At 47.1% G+C, this 23,739-nt stretch overlaps 1 protein-coding gene across 1 annotated transcript in view; it reads left to right on the top strand.

Annotated features, from left to right (window-relative positions):
• Positions 1-23,739, top strand: part of LOC117966984 (integrin alpha-5-like) — a 46,314-nt gene that overhangs the window by 7,797 nt on the left and 14,778 nt on the right. The window contains exons 2-18 of the mRNA XM_059013371.1: positions 6,919-7,049; positions 10,453-10,553; positions 10,772-10,895; positions 11,171-11,232; positions 11,717-11,762; positions 12,363-12,488; positions 12,738-12,782; positions 13,113-13,156; positions 13,621-13,677; positions 13,926-13,978; positions 14,552-14,760; positions 14,907-15,098; positions 15,447-15,492; positions 15,628-15,753; positions 16,718-16,773; positions 17,874-18,028; positions 18,567-18,704. Of these exons, the coding sequence (XP_058869354.1) occupies positions 6,919-7,049; positions 10,453-10,553; positions 10,772-10,895; positions 11,171-11,232; positions 11,717-11,762; positions 12,363-12,488; positions 12,738-12,782; positions 13,113-13,156; positions 13,621-13,677; positions 13,926-13,978; positions 14,552-14,760; positions 14,907-15,098; positions 15,447-15,492; positions 15,628-15,753; positions 16,718-16,773; positions 17,874-18,028; positions 18,567-18,704 (1,711 nt within the window). The remainder of the gene's footprint in view (positions 1-6,918; positions 7,050-10,452; positions 10,554-10,771; positions 10,896-11,170; positions 11,233-11,716; positions 11,763-12,362; positions 12,489-12,737; positions 12,783-13,112; positions 13,157-13,620; positions 13,678-13,925; positions 13,979-14,551; positions 14,761-14,906; positions 15,099-15,446; positions 15,493-15,627; positions 15,754-16,717; positions 16,774-17,873; positions 18,029-18,566; positions 18,705-23,739) is intronic.

The raw sequence follows: 23,739 nt of genomic DNA, 5'->3' as shown, positions 1-23,739 counted from the left end.
ATAAGTTATCTCCCTGGATGCAGCTCCACTGCTATTGGATTAGGATTTCAAAGATTAAATATACCAGTATCTGAATGTTTTCAGTGCAGAAATGACCATGTCCATATTCCTTCATGTAACAGACTTGATAAACGACAGTGTCAAAAGCACCCAGAGGACACCCGTGTGTTGGGAAGGTCTGACCTGAATAATATACCCTGCACAAGAGTGTAGAACTCTCCTTTTTCTTTTGGTAATTTGATGGGGTACTGGATTTTTTTTTTTTTTTGTTATCCGATTATGATAAACACACGTTCCTCCCAGCATCACTACTTCTTTCTTTCTATACTTGGTTTAAACTGCAGCTTAACCTCCATGTCTGAATAAATGTATTCAAGGTACCCAGTAAGCCGTTCAGTCTGTGGCCTTTTGATATAATTTAACCATCAAGCACATCCCAAAACCGCTAAGCAAGGGGAAACTGGAAAGCAATTCTCTTTTATATTAAAATCCATAATTTGCAATCATTTAGTTTATAGTGTTGGGTTTTTTCAATTTGGCATTTTTTTTAATATTGCAATAAACAAAGTCTGGGGTCTTTACGATTTTCTCAGTAATAAGCGTTCCAGTGATTTAGAGCTGGGATGCAGGAGTTTATGGGTTTAAATTCTCTCGGTGGTTATGTATGAACACCTAATGATCATTAAGAGCTTCGAATCCTGGGGGACACGGAGACTTCTCTCCATGACCTCACTCATCCAGGGCAGTAACACTTTCCACAGTGCTTGGCAACTGAGGGATGGAATGACATATTTTGTTGTTGTTGGGGCCATAACTACATAGCTTTAGTTTCTGCTAATTACAACCAGAAAACACAACGCTGGCTATAAAACAAAACAAAAAAAAATTGGGCATGGGGATTGGAAATCTGTATTGTTTTACTGAAAATAATCTTTATTATTGTTACTTGTAACTGCAACAAAAGAAACACTCGCAATGCTTTTATTTCTGCTTTGAGTTTCAGTTTAATTGTGGACGTCCTCTTTCGGTCTGCAGTAACAAATGGGCTTGCGGTTCATAGAATTCGATACACGTGGGGGAACATAAGAACGTGCCGGTAGTCTATGGTAGTTCCATTTGAAAGTGAAGCGACTTCCACAGTAAGTGTTTTTGGCCGTCTCTCGTCAGCCCCGTGTTACAGACCCGGTGACTTTGTAGAGGGAGGCTGCATCCCAGTCTTCGATACTTCATTAGGAAGTCTGTTTGTTGTGCACAGACTCTGGGGATTTGGGGAGAGATGTGAGCTTCAATCCCAAAATAAACAAACTCCCATTTAAATGTTAATTGTCCCTTCATTTACTCTTCAGAGATCTCTTATCCTGTGATCCGTCCTGAGTGTTTAATCACATTTGCTGATGATGCTCAGATTTTCCTCTCCTTCCCCACCTCTGACTCCACCATCTCCTCCCGTATCTCTACCTGTCTGTCTGCTATTTCCTCCTGGATGCACTCGCATCACCTCAAACTCAACCTCTCTAAATCTGACCTCCTTTTCTTTCCCTCCTCCTCCCCCTCCTCTGATCTCTCTATCTCTGTTCCTCTGGAATCTACCACACTCTCTCCCTCTTCCTCAGCTAAAAACCTTGGAGTCACCCTGGACCCCTGCCTCTCTTATTCCCAGCACATCTCCACTCTGGCACGCACTTGCAGATTCTTCCTGAGCAACATCCGAAGAATCCGACCCTTCCTCACCAACTATGCTACCCAGCTCCTGGTCCAGGCCCTGGTACTCTCCCGCCTAGACTACTGCAACTCCCTCCTGGCTGGCCTCCCTGCGTCCGCCACCCGTCCGCTCCAGCTCATCCAGAACTCTGCTGCTCGCCTGGTGTTCTCTCTACCTCGCTTCGCCCACGCTACTCCACTACTCCGCTCGCTCCACTGGCTCCCGATCACCGCTCGCATCCAGTTCAAGACTCTTGTACTAGCCTACAGATGCCTTGATCAGACTGCACCCAGCTACCTCCAGACCCTCATCTCTCCCTACACCCCCACTCGACCTCTCCGCTCCGCCTGCACTAGAAGACTGGCTCTACCTCCGCTACGCTCCCCTGCCTCCCGAGCCCGCTCCTTCTCCACCCTTGCTCCGCAGTGGTGGAACGACCTTCCTACAGATGTCAGGACTGCCCAGTCCCTGACCACATTCCGGCGCCTCCTTAAGACTCACCTCTTCAAACAGCACCTGTAGAACTCCTCTGTTGTATCCTGGGACACTATCACCCTTCATTTAAATATGCTTTATTTTGCTCTTATCTGCCCCCTATTTTACTGCATTTAATCCTGTACCTCAGAATATTGTAATCTCCCAAGTGTTTAATCTGTAGTATTTTGTACTTAATCATATCCTGATGTAACTATCACTACTTAATCATATCCTGATGTAACTTTCACTATTATCTGCTGTATTATTGAATTGTGGTTTGTCACACTTGAGAATTATTGTATTTCTTGTTCTTATTGTATGACTTATATTGTAACACTTGAATGTATTTGTATTTGCTTGCGATTGTAAGTCGCCCTGGATAAGGGCGTCTGCTAAGAAATAAATAATAATAATAATAATAATAATTAGGGGAAAAAAGCTGCTTGCTGATTTAAAGATGGATAATGCCAAAGGCAGGATGCACTTGTCTGGAGTGTGGCTGGCTGGAGATTCTCTGTGACTGGATCCTACGTGCTCCTGAGATTTAACTTCAAAGCATTTGTATTCATTTTTTAAAGCTTTGGGGGGAAAAATGTTCCAAGTAAAGAGCTGCACACCCTTAGAAAAGTGCACCTCTGTATTTTCACTGTTTTACCATGCTGCTGCTACGATGCATTTGCCATAGTCTACCCTGATTTGCCATGTTGCCTCCCCTCGTCGGTGCATTTTCTGATGCTGTAAAATTCTGTTATATGAACAGGGAATAAGACTCCTATTGCTTTCCATGGCGGAGTCTCAGACTGGGGAGGGGAGTTGGCTGCGGGGACAGGAAATGACCTCACCCCAGCTGTAATTGCATTGGCCTAGTTGGGCAGCAGTGTTGCCTGCTCAGGGCCATCTGAAATTGTTTTAAGGTATTTAATTTTAGAGGTTCTTTTTCTATGTGAAACTTTTTTTTCTCTAAGATTTATTTAGAATGTGCAAATCCTTCCTTTATTAAGATGGCAGATGCTCTGTGACATAAGAACATAAGAAAGTTTACAAACGAGAGGGAGGCCATTCGGCCCATCTTGGTTGTTTTGGTTGTTAGTAGCTTATTGATCCCAGAATCTCATCAAGCAGCTTCTTGAAGGATCCCAGGGGGTCAGCTTCAACATCATTACTGGGGAGTTGGATCCAGACTCTCTGTGTAAAAAAAGTGCTCCTATTTTCTGTTCTGAATGCCCCTTTTATCTAATCTCCATCTGCGACCCTTGGTCCTTTTAACATTATTTCCCTTAATTTTGAATTCAATACTTTTCACAATATATCCGAGCATCTTGTTGGCCTTTTTTATAGCTTCCCCACATTGTGTAGATGAAGATGTTGACATGGCCACGACCTCTGATCTCTATAGACTATTTGCTTAAACTGCCATGACATTTTATAAGATCACTTTTATGTGCAGCAAGTCAGGTATAAGACCTTTAGGCACACAGGTTTGTAATTAGCAAGAATCTATTGTAATGTGATTTTAGTGTTAGAAAAACAGGAACTCCTTGATTCTAAAAATATCTTGCTTCGCTTGACCACGACGTTTTATAAATGAGCAGGCGATGGAGACCCAGCCAATGCTTGAACACACGCACTGCTTGAAATGTGTTGGAAAAACGTTGCATGTTCGTGTTTCTTTGTAGAACGGGATATTATTATAAATGACACTCGCAAATGTGCAAAGAAAGCGAACCTCAGAGTACCTCGGTGAAAGCACAATAAGATCAGGAGTCAGAGTACAGTTTGCTCGTATAGTTCATCTGAATGAATGAATGGTGTTTGCAGGATCGCTTCGAAGGCTTGTCACCCCCCATCTCAAAATAACACCTCGCGTCAGACTGCTGATTTTAGATCAACTGGACTGAAATGTGAGAAGCATGTTGGATATCTGGTGCATGCAATTACCAGCTGATAATCACCCGGTGGCAATGCTTGACCTTGGACGGGAATAATTTATACTGGAAGCTGCATGCATGTCCATTAGTGGCAGTTCCATTACTGTCCGGGGTCATTTATAATTAGTTTTTTTTTTTTTTTTTTTGCAAGTTTAACTTCTGGGAACATGCCTCTATTCTACCATATAAACAGCATGTCCAAAACTTCAACATTTTACATGTAATAGTAACACTTTATAAATGTTAAACCATTGCTGTGTAAAGATAAATTGCATCAAGTTTAAGGAACAAAGATATCCTGACCGCAGCTCTGACCACAGTGGTCACCGCGCCAATGCTTCTGTTTTAGCTGCAGGGTCATGTACTGTCACTGGCAAAACTTCAAACCCACACTCCCTTCAAGTTCTACACTGTGACTGTGAATGCTGCACCCACACTCCCCTCTCTTCACTCTAACCACACCGCTTCCCTTCCTCCCAGTCCCTTATCTCGGTAGGAGGCTGTGTGGTCCTGTGCTTAAAGAAAAGGGCTTGTAACCAAGAGGTCCCTGGTTCAAATTCCACCTCAGCCAGTGACTCATTGTGTGACCCTGAGCAAGTCACTTAACCTCCTTGTGCTCCGTCTTTCGGGGTGAGACGTAATTGTAAGTGACTCTGCAGCTGATGCATAGTTCACACACCCTAGTCTCTGTAAGTCGCCTTGGATAAAGGTGTCTGCTAAATAAACAAATAATAATAGGTATCCCAGTGCTTTGGCTGTATGACCAGCTTGCTACAGTCCACTAGATCCCATGTCCTCCCATCCTGTTCCCCTGCCTTTAACAGCTGGGCCACAATCTATCAATTTAGGTTTGTACATCTGCGTCCTAAAAGACGAAACGTTTAAACTTTGCAAATGGTAGGTAATGATTTTGGTGGGGGGTGGGGTGGGGTGGGGTGGGGGTGGGGAGGAAGTTGGCTGTGCAGCAGTTAAGTACATTTCTATATCTGTCTCTCAGATTTTTTTCGTGTCCCCCCCCCCCCCCCCCTCCACTCCAGCCTGGGTTGCAGTGGGATTGGAGCAGCCCCTGTCTCTTCTGTTTCAAAGTGCCGCTGGTTGTAAACTTTCCTGCGATTTGCCCCTGTGAGGCTGCAATTTAAAATGTTTAAAGAGAGCGCTGATTGAAGTCCACTCTTGTAGCCATTACCTCACTTTAAAATAATTATACTATTACCCGTCTGAGGGGGGGAGGGGTGTGGTGGTAAGACAGGAAACTCACATGGTTTCCTGCCTCGCACGCTCAGCTGTTACAAGGCAGGAGTTGGGGTGGGTGGGGTGAATGGTGGTGGTTGGTGCCTTGCTGTATGACTCCCGATCGGACTGTGTGCGTGTGTCTCTGTAAAATCACGGGGAAGATTAATCACTGATCTGCAGTATAGCACAATACAGCTCTCTCTTTAACTGTCGCAGGGGTGCAAACAATACTGGAATCAGAGAAAGGCCCCTGTGCAGGAAAATACAGGACTTGTACAATTTATAGTCGACATGCCCACCTAACCATGAATTAACAAAATGTATGAATTCTCCACTCCGTGTATAACAACGAGCACTTCACTGCTTGTATTTGAAGCTTTCTGTTTCTCTGTCTCTGGCTGAAGGAAGTATGCAACATGTAGAACACCCCTCCCCCTCCACACCTCCTCCCCTTTACAGTACAATATAAAAAGCACATGGCAGATCGCTGGTGGATCTGTGACTGATCAAGCAGCTGCTTTTTTCTGGGGGGTGTGTTCTAAACCCCAGCCACCGGCTTCGCACGGCCCGCTCTCCCACGCGGGATTGATTTCGGCTGTTTCCCTCGATTTTGACATCCCGGGCTGACTGGCTAGTGAGCGCTGCCTTTCGCTGTGGGACGGGGAGCAGCTGTGCACAGCGGAGAGTAATCCCTCCCGGGTTGGAGAGATGAGCGCACTCGCTTGGCTCCGTCGCTGCGATCCTGGCACGGTTCCACTTATCAGGTGGCAGCAGAACTACAGCAGGGCTCCCTTAGGGATGCAGGGGTTGGACTGGATACTCTGCTGGAGAGAAGCTTGTTGCCAAGTGTTGTGTGTTTTTTTTTTTCCCCTCTGTAATCTAAACCTGCCCAAGCTGTGTGTTGCATGTTTTCTCTTTGGCGCTATTAGAGTTGCATTGACCGTTTTTTATTCAGTGATTCGGATTGAGCTCTGAGCTGCTTTGGGTTTGTGTGGATCGCTGTTCTCCACAGTCTCAGGAAAGCAGCAATCGTCAGAAACCCAAGCAGCTGTTTTTCCACACTCGTTCCACTCTGAATGGTAAATCGACACCAGCGACCCTCACCTGATTTTCTGTGGAGAGCCCGATCTCTATCGATTCATGCAGCACTCCTCGCTATCCGAGTTCCACATCAAAAAACTGAAACGTGCATTTTAGTGTGGGGCCCTTATGAAGGAAAATGCAGATGATCTTCTGTAATTTACAACATACTGTGTCAACAGGGGATTTGGCAAAATAGTAAATTATCGAAAAGGGAAATATGAGGGCAGCGCTGTTATTTTTGTCTTCCTGTTTGACCCCCCTGGAGCTACGAATGGTATTCAAGCCCCTTGTTTCGAGGAATCAATTCCCAGATCCATGTCCTGCACGTTGACCGGTTCGGCACTGGAATCAGGTTGTGGTTTTAATGGGATTCAAGTGCACACGGATTCAGAAGCACAGATTTCCTCCTGAGCCCCATTGAGCCTGCTGTGTAGATGAAAGGGCCTGTTCGCTGTGCATGGACTAAACTTTGCCGTGTCATTTCTTCTGTTGCAGTGTAAGCGTTCTGATTGGTGCTCCCAAAGCCAACACCAGCCAACCGAATATCACCGAGGGCGGAGCTGTGTACTACTGCCCCTGGGCCCGCAACCAATCAGATTGCAGGATCATAGAGTTCGACACCAAAGGTAACGTGTTAAAGTTTTAAATGGGGGGGGGGAATTAAACAGAATTATCAGTAAGAGTAATGGCGAACTCCCAGCTCATGAAGGCTTGTGATCCTGCTTCCTGGAATCCTGCTTTGTTGGGATCCCAGATCCTGGAAGCAGTCTGGCCTCAGCAACACGTTGATAATAAAAATAATAATTCTTATTATTAATTAGTCGCTTAGCAGATGCTTTTATTCAAAGCGACCTTAGAGACGAGGGTGTGTGAGCTGTGCGTCACAAGTGCTGCGGCAGAGTCATTTACAACAGGACCTCGGTGTTATGTCTTGCATTCCTTCAGGGTTGGATTCCTTGAGAAAAATAAATCATTGCAACATGTGGAGGAATAGCGCAACTCCCCAGCCGGGATCACAGAGCGCTTTGTGTGTTTACACAGGAATCCGTTCAGCTTGCAGCCAGACGGGTAGAACACGGGATACGCAGAGGGGACAAATTGGAATGAGCGTGGGCCCGGGGTCGGGGGTCACGGAGAGAGAAACGGCCTTGCCGTGCGGCACGCTGATAGAAAAGAGTTTGTTTTTCTAAGGAAGAGCCTCGTGGCTTTGTGTTTCTCTGGACTGGCAGAGGAAGGGGAGGGGGGTGGTGGTGGTATTTTATTTCTGCATGCATTTTTCAGTTGCACTCCAAATCCATAACCTATTAAACACTCAATAGCACTGAGTGTAGAAACACTAAACAACTTCAATTCAGTGGCAAGCGTTTTTGGCTAGAAGTCTTTTTTCCATGTCTTCTAAACTCTGTTGCTCCTCCTAAGTTTACTAAACCTGCCCTGCACTGCTTGAGTCGCTGTGGTCTGCTGAACCTGAAGCAAGCTTTGTGCAGTCTCTCCATGGAGGTGAGGCATCGTATACCTCCGTGTGGCGAGCAGATTGATTAAAATTATGCTAAAAGCTTTTACTATTAATACAAACGCCTGGGAAAACTGCAGAGACTGTAGATATCCTTCAAGGGCAACAGTGATTTAAAGAGAATTTCAAAGACTTTTTTGCAAGATAAAACTAGAAGTGAAGTAGACTGATGTTTCGGCCCGTGACTCATTCACTGTGCTTCACTTGGTTATTTATACAGTAGTTGTACCCTAGAGTTTTTTAAAGTTATGGATAATTTATTTTTAGCCAACTGCTTAAATTGCTTGCATCACCGTTTAATTGTTACATATTGTAGGAATAGCGACGCTATAATTACACTGTACAAAATGTGTTTGTTTGCAAGTGTGTCCCTGTGCTTGCTTGTGTGTGTCTGCTCGTCTGTCTGTGCCTCTCTGTGCGTCTGTCTGTCTGTCTCTACCCATCAGAGCAGATCTCTAGCTGTGTTGAAGCGACACCTTTCTCTAGTGTTTTCAACTAACCCCCTACCCCCCCAAATTTAAAGACATTATTCACTGATCGCCCCCCTGCCTTGCCGGTACCCCTGGAGTGTGTCTGAAGAGCAGATTCTCTTTGAACCCCGCCTGTGGGTGTGAGGGGCGGGGCGGGGGGGTGACAAATGGCTCAACGCAGGCAGTATCACTCTGCCCTGCAGTGGGGTGGGGGGTTAGAATTTGGAAAAAGGGTTCTTTGTGTTCCTCGGAGGGAGGGGGGCGTTTTGAGTTTTCGCCTCAATAACTCTGGGGTTTAAGAGGAGAGTGGGAGGCAGGCAGGAGTCAAGGCTCTGGACTGTTTGTCTGAGCAGTTACTTCATTGGGAGTTTTTAATTGGTCTTGTTTAGTGTAACCCAGCCCAGCTGACAGGGACACAGAACGCTGCTGATGTCACGGTCGTAAAAAAGGCCAAACAGAATCCAAGCGGACAGGGAAGTAGTGATGTAATAACGCTGACGAAAGCTTTGAGCAAAACAATAGAAGGAAGGAATGAATGAACACACCAGAGTCTGTTTATACAGATGCACCCACTCTGTCCCTCTGCCCTCGCCACCAGACTGCCCTGCCAGGGTAGTGCTGTGCTGCTGTCTGTGTCCAGTCCGGTCCCTGAAGCTCACATAGGCTTTCACATGGCTCACGATTTCGGGGGAATTTCCAGTGCGCTCGGGAGCAACTCCATTAAAGTTTAATAAGACCTTCTGAACTGTTAAACGGGCTCCGGGGAGGGATAAATTAGGGAGGTCTTCAACTGTGATCAGAGCTTTGTGGGGGAGAAAGAGAGAAGGGGGGTGTGAGCACAGGAGGTATTTGAGTGTGATTTAAAGGGACGCCATCCCTATTCGACCTGTCTGTGTCAAAGCTGCTGCTGCATTGTGAGTGTGTTCAAATGACTGATGGGTAGAGGAAACTCTACCAGGCTGCTGTCTTTCTTTGATTTATGTTGAAGGTAAAAAAATATATATATTGTATATTATGCCTGTGAAAGGTGCTACTGAATTTAGTGAGATGCAGAGAGATTTTTACTATTAGTGTTAGTTGCAACTGAGCATGAATCGGGGATGGAAATAAGACTCTTATTTCATAGCAGTTGGATCCATTCCAGGTTTTAGCATGATTTTAATAACACATCTGAGCTTGTTACCTGTACTCTGTGGTTAATCAAGCTCATAGCAAAACCTGGAATGGGGGAAACTGCTATGCAACAGGAGTCTTCTTTCCATCCCTGGTGAATGCAGTTTCATGCTAATGGCTCCTTCCTGCACCTGTAATTTTTTATTTGACGTGTGATTTCTCAGATGTGACTTTCTCACGCTGTGATGAGAAGTGCGATCGGTTCAGTAGAGACTAACCAGGGACCTGCGGTTATTCACACTCCTGGCACCTTGTCGTTTTGAATAACATTCCTAACGCGCAAGTTCTGAAACGCAGGGCTAGTGCGAGTTTCAAACCTTTTACTATGAATGCAAACGCAAGGAGCTCCGCTATCATCAATCAACACAAACAAAAAGACCCACCCTGTTTCCGCTCCCTGGAGTATTGAGTGAATTTAATATGATCACCTGATCTGTCCGTCCTGGTGGCTGAAGGTGAATGGAGGCTGGAGCAGCTATCTGCCCTGCAGGCCCCTTTGCACAGGTCACCATTCCCCCACAATGAGAGTGATGCTTGTGGACAGGCTGGGAGCTCGGGATTGCTTCTCTCTTCCTGAGCGCAGTCGGTCTTCTCCAGCCCAGTTCTGATTGCTATCTGGTTTCATGTTTTACTGGTTGTGTTACACAACAGATGGCCGCTGATTCCTTTAGGCTAGGGGTCACCGGGGGTCAGGGTGTGAACACGGAACCTAAAACTTCATCCTAGTTGACAAAGCTTTTTTCTTGCCCCTCCCATAACTTTTAAGATGTCGTGCCTTTGTCTACTCGGCTGCTTTTTTGTTTTCTGTCCTTTTTACAGTTTCTCATATTTCCTTGGCAGTAGAGTTCATGCCTGGTCTCCTCTCTCCCACAGGGGACAGAACCACAGTCATCATCAACGCCACAGAACAGGCAGAGTTCAAATCCAATCAGTGGTTCGGAGCAACTGTGCGCTCCCATAACGGCACTGTACTGGTAAGATGGAGCGGAGGGACTGGGAGGGAGGCAGGCAGGCAGTGGGGGCTAGTGGGCAGAGCTGAAGAGGGACTGGGAGGGTGTGAGGCGGTGTGGTTTTATTGTTCAAGCCAAGGGACTGGGTGGGCGGCATAGTGGTCTAGTGGTTAGAGCTAAAGAACTGTGAAGTTTTGTTTTTGAGGGGTCTGTTGAATTACCCTGTCCCTCTGCCCCTGCAGGCCTGCGCCCCGCACTATCACTGGAGGACCCAGAAGGACGAGGCTGGCTCCGACGCCACAGGGACCTGCTTCCTGTCAGTCGGTAACTTCACAGAGTTTGTGGAGTACGCGCCCTGCCGCTCGGGTGAGGATCCTGGGACTGGTACAGTGAAATACATTCCTGCTACAGGCCTGGAAATGAGTCCTATTGCATTGCAGCTTCACCCGTTCCAGGTTTTACTACCAGCTTGATTAGACACAGTGTGTTCAGGGAACAAGCTCAGGTGGGTCTTATTAAACCCCTAGTGAAACCTGGAATGGATCAAACTGCTATGCAGTGGGAGTCTTATTTCCATCTCTGTGGTACCCTTGGTGTTCTGTATAGAAGACTAACTAACCTTTCTGTGTGCGTTTTGTTAGATCGGAATGGTTCAGGGGGTCAGGGATACTGCCAGGGCGGTTTCAGTGCTGATTTCACCAAGGTAAGAGTCTCTAACCACGTCCTAGCGTACTTCATGAATTCATTATAGCCATTGAATCTGACCTGGACAGAACAGCTGCACAAACCGATTATTCAATTGTCTAGATGGAGCTCTCCACAGATGAGGGTCGTTGGAGTCGATCGGGCTGATTTTACCATTGCGAGTGAAACCGCTGCTTGGGTTTGTGTGGATCGCTGTTCTCCACAGTCTGAAAGCAACGATCATCACAGACCCAAGCAGCTGTTTCTTCACTCGTTTCACTCTGAAGGGTAAATCAGCCCGATCGACAGCAGCGACTCTCCCCTGATTGTCAGCCCCTGATTTTTTGCGGAGCGCTCGATCCAAAGAATCTGTTCCTGCAGCACTGCTTGACAGGACCAGAGTGTTCAGTCGCTGTGGCCTGGATCCAAGCAGCTTATAAATGCAATCCAGTGCAGAAAACCATGATAGACTGTCTCTAATGTGTGCGTGTCCTGTGTTGCAGAGGGGGAGGGTCGTCCTTGGCGGACCAGGAAGTTTCTTCTGGCAAGGTAAGGCATCCTGTGGAGGAGATCTGTGGAAACCAGACTGTCTGTCTCGTACTGAATCTTCATATCCAGTAGCTTTACAATCTGTTCCTATGTGCTGCTAACACTGTCTGTTGTTGTGTGTGGGGGTGTGTGTGAGAGTGCTTTTGTGGTTCTGTCACCCAGAGTGCAAAACCAAAAAAATACCCCATTGCACCATAACAGGGATGGTAATAAGACTCCTATTGCATAGCAGCTTTGCCCATTCCAGGTTTTACTACAAGCTTGATTTAGCCACAGTGTATAGGTAACAAGCTCAGGGGTGTGTCTCATTTAAAACAGGAATGGATCAATCTGCTGTGCAATGGGAGTGTTATATCCATCCCTATACAGTAAAACCTCTGTTATCGGAACTAACCAGGGACCAGGGAGTGTTCAGATAATTGAACTGTTGTGATAATCCAGGGATGCTTTTCTGCATGACTTTACCAAGCAAAAAACCTCTTAAATATATAATATCCCCCCCCCCTGCCCCCCTGCCCCCCCCACTGCACCGGACCGTCCTGAAACCCCACAGCTTGTGACTGATGCCACGTTTCTAACTCTGGGCTGTCGTGTCCGCAGGTCAGCTGATCTCTGCCACTCAGGAGGAGATTGTCAAGTCGTATTTCTCAGAGTACTTCATCACGCAGGTGGGAGGGGAGATCCAGACACGGCAGGCTCATGCGTCGTACGACGACAGCTACCTGGGTGAGTCTCAGGGGCGACGCAGGGGTGTTTGATTGATTACACATTGGTGTGTTTTGCATGATATCTTTTTTACAGTCATTTTCTGAAGCTCTGTTTCAATACCAGCGTGGTTATTTTTGCCTGTCCTGCAGCGTTGTCTTTGAATATTGGCTCCAGCACATCTGGAGCCAGGTTGCAGGTGCAGTACAGGCTGGTTTTATTAGCAGGGGGCTCGGAGGCTGCAGTGTGACCGGTCTGTTTGGGTTTCAGGTTACTCTGTGGCTGTGGGAGAGTTCACTGGAGATGCAGATGAAGGTGAGTCAGAGAGCAATGCATCATTGAGCTAATAAAATAATTGACAGGATTGTCATTTGCAGGAAGAACAAATTGATGGCATGTATGGGGGGAAAAAAAAAATCTACTATTGTACCATGCAAGTGAGATATACTGTGCAGGGATGGAAATAAGACTCCTATAGCATAGCAGTTTCAGCCAGTCCAGGTTTTAATTCTAGCTGGAATAGACCCAGGGTATAGGTAACAAGCTCAGGTGCATTTTGTTAAACTGGTAGTAAAACCAGGAATGGATCAAACTGCTATGCAAAGGGAGTCGTATTTCAATCCCTGTCTTTATTTTTCTTTCTAGATTTTGTAGCCGGGGTGCCAAAGGGAGCTCTGATAAATGGTTATGTAAGTAATCATACCACTGAATTTCCTTATAAGAAGCTAGCCACGGAACCTGTATAATGACTGTGGTAAACTCTTGTATGGATTGTCACATATAGAATGTGTATCTGTCTGTCTGATCTGCTTGTGTCTCCATCCGTCATCTTCTCTACCGGACCATGCAGTGCCAGTACCTGTGATTTATTGCTGGTTATTTAGAGTAAATATGTTGGTGTGTAATTCATACTTTATTTTTTAGTGTAATTGTAACTCCTGCAGTATGATTATACCTAATTGTAATTTAACAAATACCATTTATAATTGCAATTTCAGCAAACAATTCAGCTGTGATTTTGTTATTCTAATTAACCCCAGATCAGGTTCATTTTAAGTATTGAACACAGGTGTCCTGTTCAAAGATAAGGATGCACCGAGGCAGACCTGGGGTGATTTGTCTGTTTAATAATAATTATGTGATCTTCATCCAGGTGGCTGTACTGAATGGAACTGACCTGAAATCCATATTCAACTATTCGGGAGAGCAGGTGAGTTTGACTTTATTTTAATGACAGAGTAAAGCATTTTAGAAGCGGTAAGAGTAGTGAGAGAGGAGGAGGAGGAGGAGGAGGAGGGAATAAAGCAGTCTTGGATAGCCAGTTAGTTACGGGGGCGTGGAATATAAGGAAATGAGATTCCAGGGAAGAGGAGAATCCTGCACCATCATAAATTCCTATCTGTGTAATTAGACACTGATGTGTTTTTATTTTTTTTTCTTTTCTGTAATATTTTCCAGATGGGCTCCTATTTTGGCTACGCTGTGGCTGTGACTGATGTCAATAACGATGGGTGAGTCAGGGCTGGGATGAGCTTGGAGTCTGCGAGTGGGGCTTTCTCTTTACAGACACAAGCTGAGGAGAGGGGGGGCCTGGGTTCAACCCCAAGGGTCATTGCATTCAGCACTAGCATGCTACTGAACAGCGGAAGCAAGGGTGTCTTTAGGGTTCTGCAGATGAGTACGCTGATGAAAGCCGAAACCGTTTATTACAAATAAATTTCCAGGTGTTCCGAGTGTTTGAAAGAGCTCATGGCATTAAGTTGAATTTACATCAAAGAACCGAAAATATAATTTGTTTCAAAACTAAAAGTACAGACCGTTATAAAAAACCTTTTGAGGCAGGTTTCTGACTTCCTGTAGTTTTTTGATCACATTACTTAATAAACCATTGAACAGACTAAAGGAACAGTGACCGACTCTCTCTCTCTCTCTCTCTCTCTCTCTCTCTCTCTCTCTCTCTCTCTCTCTCTCTCTCTCTCTCTCTCTCTCTCTCCTCTCTCTCTCTCTCTCTCTCCTCTCTCTCTCTCTCTCTCTCTCTCTCTCTCTCTCTCTCTCTCTCTCTCTCTCTCTCTCTCTCTCTCTAGTCTGGATGACCTCCTCGTGGGCGCCCCCATGTTCATGGTGAGGGGTTCAGACGGGAGGCTTGAGGAGGTGGGGCGCACATACCTGTACCTGCAGACTGTCCCCCTGGAGCAGGACCCCTCCCCCCAGACACTGACAGGTTCTGAGGTGTTCGGCAGATTCGGGAGCTCCATCGCCCCCCTCGGAGACCTGGACCAGGACGGCTTCAACGGTGAGAGGAACGGATCAAGCTGCTATGCAACAAGAGTATTTCCATCCCTGTAGTGTGTGATCTCTAACCCTCTTTCTGGTAAATCCTCTATACAGGATGTGTGCTCTTGTATCCTCTCATTGTGTGTTGATCTCCTCCTCACTCAGACGTTGCAGTCAGCTGTCCGTTCGGCGGCGAGGAGCAGCAGGGTCGGGTCTACATCTATAACGGCGGGGCCAGGGGGCTCCGGGACACCCCATCCCAGGTGCTGGTGGGGCAGTGGGCGTCCAGCAGCCTGCCAGCCAGCTTCGGCTATGCCATGCGTGGGGGCAAGGACCTCGACGGGAATGGCTACCCAGGTAACTACGGAAACCACCCTGTGGCTGCTTCTGAGAGAGTGGCAAGGGATGGAAATAAGACCCCTATAGCATAGCAGCCTTATCCACTCCAGGTTTTACTACAAGCTTGATTGGCCACAGTATATAGGAAGGAAGTGCAGGTGTGTGATCTTTAAACTTGTAGTAAAACCAGGAATGGATCAGACTGCTGTGTAATGGGAGTCTTATTTCCATTCCTGGAATGGTGGTGTGTGTGGACTGAATAATGTTAAAATAATCAATTGGTGCAGGAGGGGAGTGACGTGAACGCTGTATGCAGTTATGGACAGGTAGAATGGGATTTTAAGAGATCTGCAACTTCTTTTTCAGATCTCCTAGTCGGGGCGTTTGGAGTAGACAAGGCAGTTCTATACAGGTAACTTTTTATTATGGTGTCTGGCAGCCCAGTAGCTCCTGTCTTTTTTCGCATGCTCTCATGACAAGCAGCTCAGTGTGATCCGTGATGTTGCTTAGTCTCACTTCCATCCCTGATGTTTCCGTGACTCTCCAGGGCCCGCCCGATCGTGAACGCCAGCGCCACGCTCTTCGTGTACCCCGCCATGATCAATCCGGAGGAGAAGGCCTGCTCCATCAACACCACCAAGAACGGGGTCAACACCAGCGTCCCCGTCTCCTGGTAAGGGCTGATTAGCCACAGTGTGTGTGTCGGTAACGAGCTCAGGCGTGTCTTATTAGACACATAGGAAAACCAGGAATGGATTAAACTGCTGTGCAATGGGAGTCTTCTTTCCATCCCTGGTTTTAATATTTAATGTTTTTGTTATATGGTCTACCTTTTTTTTCTTTTATTTTAGGGTTTGGTTTAGCTTGTTAAAGGAATATTTTAATTGAGAGAATGTTGGTTTTCTGTGACGGATGGTGAGAGGAAAATGTGTGGCATGAAACTTTTTTAAGAGAAATAGTTGCTTGGCGATGTGGGGGGGGGAGGGGTCATTCCTCCAGTGAATGAGATATATTGTTCAGTGGGCAAAACAGCTGGGATACATCACTGCCCCACCCCTCCACTGGAGCGTGGGATTGTGGATTAAGGGGATAGGAGGCGGGGCCAGTGGTAGCGATGTCATTGCTGTGCTGTAATCGCCAGCAGACATCATGGGATCACTATTAAAGCCAGAAGCCCCAGGGCAGCCTTCAGTGGTTCTGCTTTCCAGATAGTGAGATAGAGAATGAACTAACAGGGGTGCATCTTTTTTCACTTTTTATATACATGCCCTGCACTTTTTTTTTTTTTTTTTTTTTTTTTTTTTAACAGAAGCATTTATAAAGCAAGAATAAAAGATTGCAGACTCCTTTTATGGAGAAACCACAATGGCAAAGTGCAGAGCAGACACCGAACACCAAACCTCATGCCCTTGTTACTACCCCAGCCAGGGACTTCCGCTTGAGTTCCCCGATCGGAAATCACACTCTCATAGCACCCACAGAACTGTTCACAGCTGCTGTGGAGGAGGGACACCCACACACCCATGCAGAGACATGCACATGCACACGCACTGCTCAGCCCTGTATGTGGCATTTTGCAGGTATGATTGCAATGGGACTCAGCAGTTTATTCATCTCTCTCATTTCTTTTCCCGCAGTGTCACCCTTGGTTTCTGTCTCCACGCGAATGGGAAGCACCTTTCAGACCGCATAGGTAAGAGCTGCGATTTGTGTCTCTGCTTGCAAATCCTCAGCCCCCTCCTGTCATCAGCCGACTCTCACAACTGTTTGACCGATACTGCACAGCTGCTTAAATCCTATATTCTGTAGGAGGTGCAATTGCCATTTTTATTGCATGTGTGCAAATTCTGTTTCTACTGCTCCAGTATTGAATTAAGCACCCCCTCCCCCTCCAAGGTGCTAGCTTGCCCACCTATCGTGTGTGACTTCCTGTCACAAAGATGGCCGGAGTGGGTGGCGTCAGACCAGAAGCAGGAAATAAACAGACAGAGACTTGTGGTTTGGTGGAGCTGAGCGAATGCTTTCGCTCAGCATTTAATAAAAAGCACAGAAAATAAAAGGTTTTAAACACAAAACAGGACACGGCACTTGCGCCAAAATAAATAGACAAACAAAACGTACGAAACACTTAACAAACGGTGCACGGAGAGACAAACAAACACGGTGAGTACCAACACTTATAGATTATTTCACTTTACTTTAACGTTTCTCCTTCTCCTTCTCACCCATTCTCCACTCTCGAACACCCAACCCCGAGTGAAGAAACGTGCATCTATATATACTGTTGTGCTGGGATTCAATTACTAATTAATTATTCACTTGAATCCCAGCATGTGAATTAATTCTGTGCAACCCTGTGCTCACATATTACATTTAACCAGCACGTGAAGTGATTTGTGCCCTCCTCGTGCCTAAATACAAATCTACACTTTTTAAATACACGTGAAACACAGACCCGTTTATATCCCGTGTAACAATGACTATACACCAACATTAACACACGCACGCAACATACAACACATAACACACATATGCACACAGGGGCGGGCACATTGCCACACTTCCTCATTTCAGAAAGTCATGTAGCACTTTCTTTTCGAGGTCTAGCAAGAGCCAGCGGGGTTAAACAGTTAGCCAAAAAGTTTAAGCACCGTAGTCCTGTGTTCCAAAAGGTAAAGCTGTAAGCCTTGGTCACAGATGACTGTGGAACGGTCATCTTCCAAGTCGGGCGGTGCCAGCTGGCCGTTCCCGATTTTGCTGAAGTCTCCTCACCTGGGTTTCACTCTCCTTCAGATTTCAACGTGGAGCTGCAGCTGGACCGGCTGAAGCAGAAGGGAGCGGTGAAGCGGGCTCTCTTCCTGCAGTCCAGGCAGCCCAGCCTGCAGCAAACCATCAGTGTGCAGAACGGGTTGGGAGAGATCTGCAGGGAGATGAAGATCTACCTGAGGGTACGACCCCCTGCCCAACCCTCCTCCTCCTCCTCCTCCTCCTCCTCCGTACCATATTCATAGCAGGGATGGAAATAAGACTCCAATTGCATAGCACTGTGATCCATTGCCTGGTTTTGATGTGAGATTAATGGCACACCTGAGCTTGTTATGAATTTTGTAATTTTAGCAGACCATTCTATCCAGAGCGACTTGGAGACTAGGGTGTGAACTATGCATCAACAACTGCTGCTGCAGAGTCACTTCCAATAGCACCTTGGTTTTACATCTCAATGTGGCCAGCTTGTAGTAAAACCGGAAATAGTTTAAACTGCTTTGCAATAGAATAGGTTCCATTTGAGGTGGTTGTCCCACGGGTATGAATAGGGGCACTGGTTAGTATTGGGGGTTATTAAAATAACATTTACATTACAAACACAAGACAGGTAGTGCAGTGTCAGTAAATGTTGCATACCCAATAAGAAAAAACCCTGTTCTGGGTATAGATAGCTGTCTGTCCTGGATTAGCATTAAGACCATGTTCTCTCTGTGTTTTCAGGATGAGTCAGAGTTCAGGGACAAGCTCTCCTCCATTTATCTCTCCCTGAACTTCAGTCTGGACCCCCTCGCCCCCGCGGACCGGCACGGCCTGCAGCCCATCCTCAACTACCAGACCCAGGACCTCATCGAGCAGAAGGTACCAGAACCGAGCTGGAAACGGGGCTTACTCACTCACGCCAGCCCAGTCCTGGGGTTCAGCACTCCCCTCAATGAAGTCTATTAAAATGATCAGGAGCCCAGGAGTCTCCTTGTTAAATAAATCGTTCCTAATATATAGCTGCATGAGCAACTGCTACTAGTAAACCTAGAGATTCAGAGGTGAAACTTTACGCTGTATTGAAGTGCGATCCACTACCTGAGAGCTTAATTCAGTTAGCTGTGCTCCTAGAGTTCCTGGTCTTGAATACACTGCTGCTGCTGCTGCTGCCCCACACAGATCTGCAATCTGCTTTAGATAATCCGCTGTAGAGTTACTATGCCCAGAGCTGTAACGGGAGAGCGCTCCTTTTTTTTTTTTTTTGGGTGGGTTTGTTTTATATTTATGCACATCTGTGGCTGGTAGCCACAGCATGTTCTGTTCTGAAGTACGACAAGAAGAGGGAGGGAGGTTTTTTAAAAGTGTGTTCACTTTTACTTTTTTCTTTTTTCTTTCTTCCCTGGACTGTTCTGGGTCTTGATTTTATAAAGAGACCTCTAATTTGGCGTGCGAGCGTGCCAGCCAGCCAGGCAAATAACAGGCAAGAGAGATGAGGAACACATGCACAGGCATGTGATGTGATGCAAAGAAATATCTGCAAGCCTTTTATAGAGCAGACTGTATCTGCATATGCGACCGGCAGCGTTGTGCGACACACAGTCTTCACGGATTCTGTCCCCTGACAGTGAGAGGAGATGAGGTTAAAAGCTGTGCAGCCACACCTGCACAGGAGCCCGGCAGTCTTGCGCAGCGGTTAAGACGCTGGCTTGCGGTGTGGAGGGTTGCTGGTTCGCACCCAGCCTCCCCTCCCCTACGCTGTACTGTATTGAACCCATCAGCTGAAGTACTGGCTGCCAACGTCTTGTATGTCAAGGGTTGGAACAATAATTGCTCAAGATTTTATTGATAATTTTCAGTTTTGATTCTTTATCGTACTGAACAATAGATGTATTATGGACTATAATAAACTAAAAATGGTGTTGGTGTGTACAGTGTTGTACAGCATGAACGATGCTATACACGAACACGCACTTACATACTGCATAATCTGAACCAGATGCATGGCAAATGAATGAACAATGGCTGCAACACATGTATTTCAATGCTGGAGGGATGTCAGGAATATTAATAACGAGTCCCCAATCAATCTAAATGTCAGACTGGCTCCTTTCCATAAAAATCATAATGATGAAGGTAATAGTACTATATATATCTATATCTCCTGATTCTGCAAGCTTTTCCAAAGCTCAGAAGATTAATTCATTCTGTATTTCTCATGACGTTTAGTCTCCCCCTGGTCACAAGCATACTGAGTCCCAGTGGTTTCTACTTAAGCCCCAGGGCACAGAATCTGCCAACCAGTTCACTCTGTCTCTGCTACAGAGAGGCCCTTTTAGAAAACAGAGGTTGTGCAGTCTCCTGTTCAACTGTACCAGCAATACAGCCATCTCCCCTTCAGCTCTCCGGATCAATAGTGATCTACATACTGGAGGTCAAATAAGGACACTCGTTAACCTGAAAATGCACAAGGGATGTTAAAATCGTTTTGTGAGCTCGGAGAAGCTCAATGCACGTCGCATTAACTTCACGCTCTCTGTGCAGTGAGGTTGCAATGGGGGCCGTGCCCCGTAGTCAAAACAGGACCAGAGCCAGCTTGGAGCATGGTCAATATAACGCATAGGAGTCTTCAGAGCCAGGTCAGACTTGTGAGTGGAAAGCGCAGTGTAAGTGGTTGTTAATTTGCTGGCAGAGCGTGTGCATCGAGACGCATGTGCCCACAGCTTCAAAGCCAGTGTAATCAGTGGAATTGAATCCTTGTTTTTGTTCTGAACTGCGTCCAGCATCTCATTTCGGCTGATGTTTGGAGCTGAAGCCGTACGGCTGGCATTCTGGTGCTTTTTAATAATCTACCCCCCTGCTCTCTTAATTAGAAACAACCACACAAAGAGTTTTGATTTGGCAGCTCGTGGATTTATTTATTTATTTAATTTTCATATGCGAGTCAAGAGCGCATGGGGAAACGATTAATGTGATTGAGACAGTGTTCTGTAGTGCTGTGCATTTTGAAAGGGAGCCTCTCTCTCTCTCCTCTCCTCTCCTCTCTCTCACTCACTCACTCACTCACTCACTCACTCACTCACTCACTCTCTCTCTCTCTCTCTCTCTCTCTCTCTCTCTCTCTCTCTCTCTCTCTCTCTCTCTCTCTCTCTCTCTCTCTCTCTCTCTCGGCCCATGTGCTAAGCTGTGGGATTTCTCCTCCTGTAAGGATGCGGTCTGTTTTCAGGGGTCACTGTGGGTTGCTGGGGAAGCCTGCTGGTCAGAAGGGCAATCTGTTCATCCAGAGGCCTGATTGTTGAAATTCCTGGCGCCTGCCTTGTCATTTTAGTATTATTATTATTATTATTATTTATTTCTTAGCAGACGCCCTTATCCAGGGCGACTTACAATCGCAAGCAAATACAAATACATTCAAGTGTTACAATATAAGTCATACAATAAAAACAAGAAATACAATAATTCTCAAGTGTGACAAACCACAATTCAATAATACAGCAGATAATAGTGAAAGTTACATCAGGATATGATTAAATAGTGATAGTTACATCAGGATATGATTAAGTACAAAATACTACAGTTTAAACACTTGGCAGATTACAATATTCTGAAGTACAGGATTAAATGCAGTAAAATAGGCGGCAGATAAGAGCAAAGTAGAGCATATTTAAATGAAGGGTGATAGTGTCCCAGGATACAACAGAGGAGTTCTACAGGTGCTGTTTGAAGAGGTGAGTCTTAAGGAGGCGCCGGAATGTGGTCAGGGACTGGGCAGTCCTGACATCTGTAGGAAGGTCGTTCCACCACTGCGGAGCAAGGGTGGAGAAGGAGCGGGCTCGGGAGGCAGGGGAGCGTAGCGGAGGTGGAGCCAGTCTTCTAGTGCAGGCGGAGCGGAGAGGTCAAGTGGGGGTGTAAGGAGAGATGAGGGTCTGGAGGTAGCTGGGTGCAGTCTGATCAAGGCATCTGTAGGCTAGTACAAGAGTCTTGAACTGGATGCGAGCGGTGATCGGGAGCCAGTGGAGCGAGCGGAGTAGTGGAGTAGCGTGGGCGAAGCGAGGTAGAGAGAACACCAGGCGAGCGGCAGAGTTCTGGATGAGCTGGAGCGGACGGGTGGCGGACGCAGGGAGGCCAGCCAGGAGGGAGTTGCAGTAGTCTAGGCGGGAGAGTACCAGGGCCTGGACCAGGAGCTGGGTAGCATAGTTGGTGAGGAAGGGTCGGATTCTTCGGATGTTGCTCAGGAAGAATCTGCAAGTGCGTGCCAGAGTGGAGATGTGCTGGGAATAAGAGAGGCAGGGGTCCAGGGTGACTCCAAGGTTCTTAGCTGAGGAAGAGGGAGAGAGTGTGGTAGATTCCAGAGGAACAGAGATAGAGAGATCAGAGGAGGGGGAGGAGGAGGGAAAGAAAAGGAGGTCAGATTTAGAGAGGTTGAGTTTGAGATGATGCGAGTGCATCCAGGAGGAAATAGCAGACAGACAGGTAGAGATACGGGAGGAGATGGTGGAGTCAGAGGTGGGGAAGGAGAGGAAAATCTGAGCATCATCAGCATAGAAATGGTATGAGAAACCGTGGGATGCGATGAGGGGGCCCAGGGAGCGGGTGTAGAGAGAGAACAGGAGAGGACCCAAGACTGACCCTTGGGGGACTCCAGTTAAGAGAGGGTGAGGTGTGGAGGTTGCTCCACGCCAGGTTACCTGGTAAGTGCGGTTGGAGAGGTAGGAGGAGAACCAGGCCAGAGCAGTGCCAGAGATCCCCAGGTCAGCAAGAGATGATAGTAGAATAGAGTGATCAACAGTGTCAAAGGCAGCAGAGAGGTCGAGGAGAATTAGGACAGAGGAGAGAGAGGCAGCTCGGGCACACTTAAGGGAGTTGGTGACAGACAGGAGGGCGGTTTCAGTGGAGTGGGCAGAGCGGAAGCCAGATTGGAGAGGGTCAAGCAGAGAGTGGTTGGACAGGAAAGCAGAGAGCTGGCGGTGTACAGTCCGCTCGAGGGTTTTGGAGAGGAAGGGTAGGAGGGAGACAGGACGGTAGCTCTGGAGGGAGGTGGGGTCGAGGGTAGGTTTTTTGAGGAGGGGAGTGATCGAGGCTTTTTTGAAGGCAGAGGGGAAGATGCCAGAAAGTAGAGAGGTGTTGAGGAGGGAGGAGATGAAGGGGAGTAGAGCAGGAGCAGCAGCTTGAAAGAGGTGAGTGGGGAGGGGGTCCAAGGCACACGTGGTGGGTTTGTGACCCTGGAGCAGGGAGGAGAGGTCAGAGTCTGAGAGGGGCAAGAAGGTGGAGAGGGAGGGCGAGTTAGTAGGGGATGTAGTGGGTGTAGGGGTTGGAGCAGGAGGGGGTGCGGGGGAGGGAGAGGTGTTAAAGAGTTTGCGGATATCTGAGATTTTAGAAGAGAAGAAGGAGGCAAAGTCGTCAGGGGAGATAGAGGAGGGAGGAGGAGGGGGGGAGGGTTTAGGAGGGAGGAGAAGGTAGAGAATAGTTTACGTGGGTTGTTAGTGGAGGCTTGGATTACAGATTGGAAATAAGCACATTTAGCAGAGGAGAGAGTAGAGGAGAAGGAGGAGAGGAGAGTGCGGTAAAGGTCTAGGGCAGCAGGGAGTTTGGTTCTCTTCCATTTCTTTTCAGCAGATCGCAGTGTGATTCTTGCCGAGCGGAGCACAGAGGAGAGCCAGGGATGGGGAGGGGAGGGGCGAGCAGGTCGGGAGGTGAGGGGACAGAGGGAGTCGAGGGAGGAGGTGAGCGAGGAGAAGAGGGTGGAGGTAGCAGAGTCTACGGAGAGTTGTGAAAAGGAGTCGATAGGAGGGAGGTGAGAGAGAGCAGTGGAGGCAAGGACAGAGGGGGAGAGAGAGCGGAGGTTACGGCGAGAGGTGACAGTGGGGGTAGGAGGAGCAGGGAGAGGGGGGAGAGACAGAGAAAAAGAGATGAAATA

Source organism: Acipenser ruthenus, chromosome 45 (genome assembly GCF_902713425.1).
Source record: "Acipenser ruthenus chromosome 45, fAciRut3.2 maternal haplotype, whole genome shotgun sequence".
NCBI classification, from domain to species: domain Eukaryota; kingdom Metazoa; phylum Chordata; class Actinopteri; order Acipenseriformes; family Acipenseridae; genus Acipenser; species Acipenser ruthenus.
This window is presented reverse-complemented; position numbering and strand designations above follow the sequence as displayed.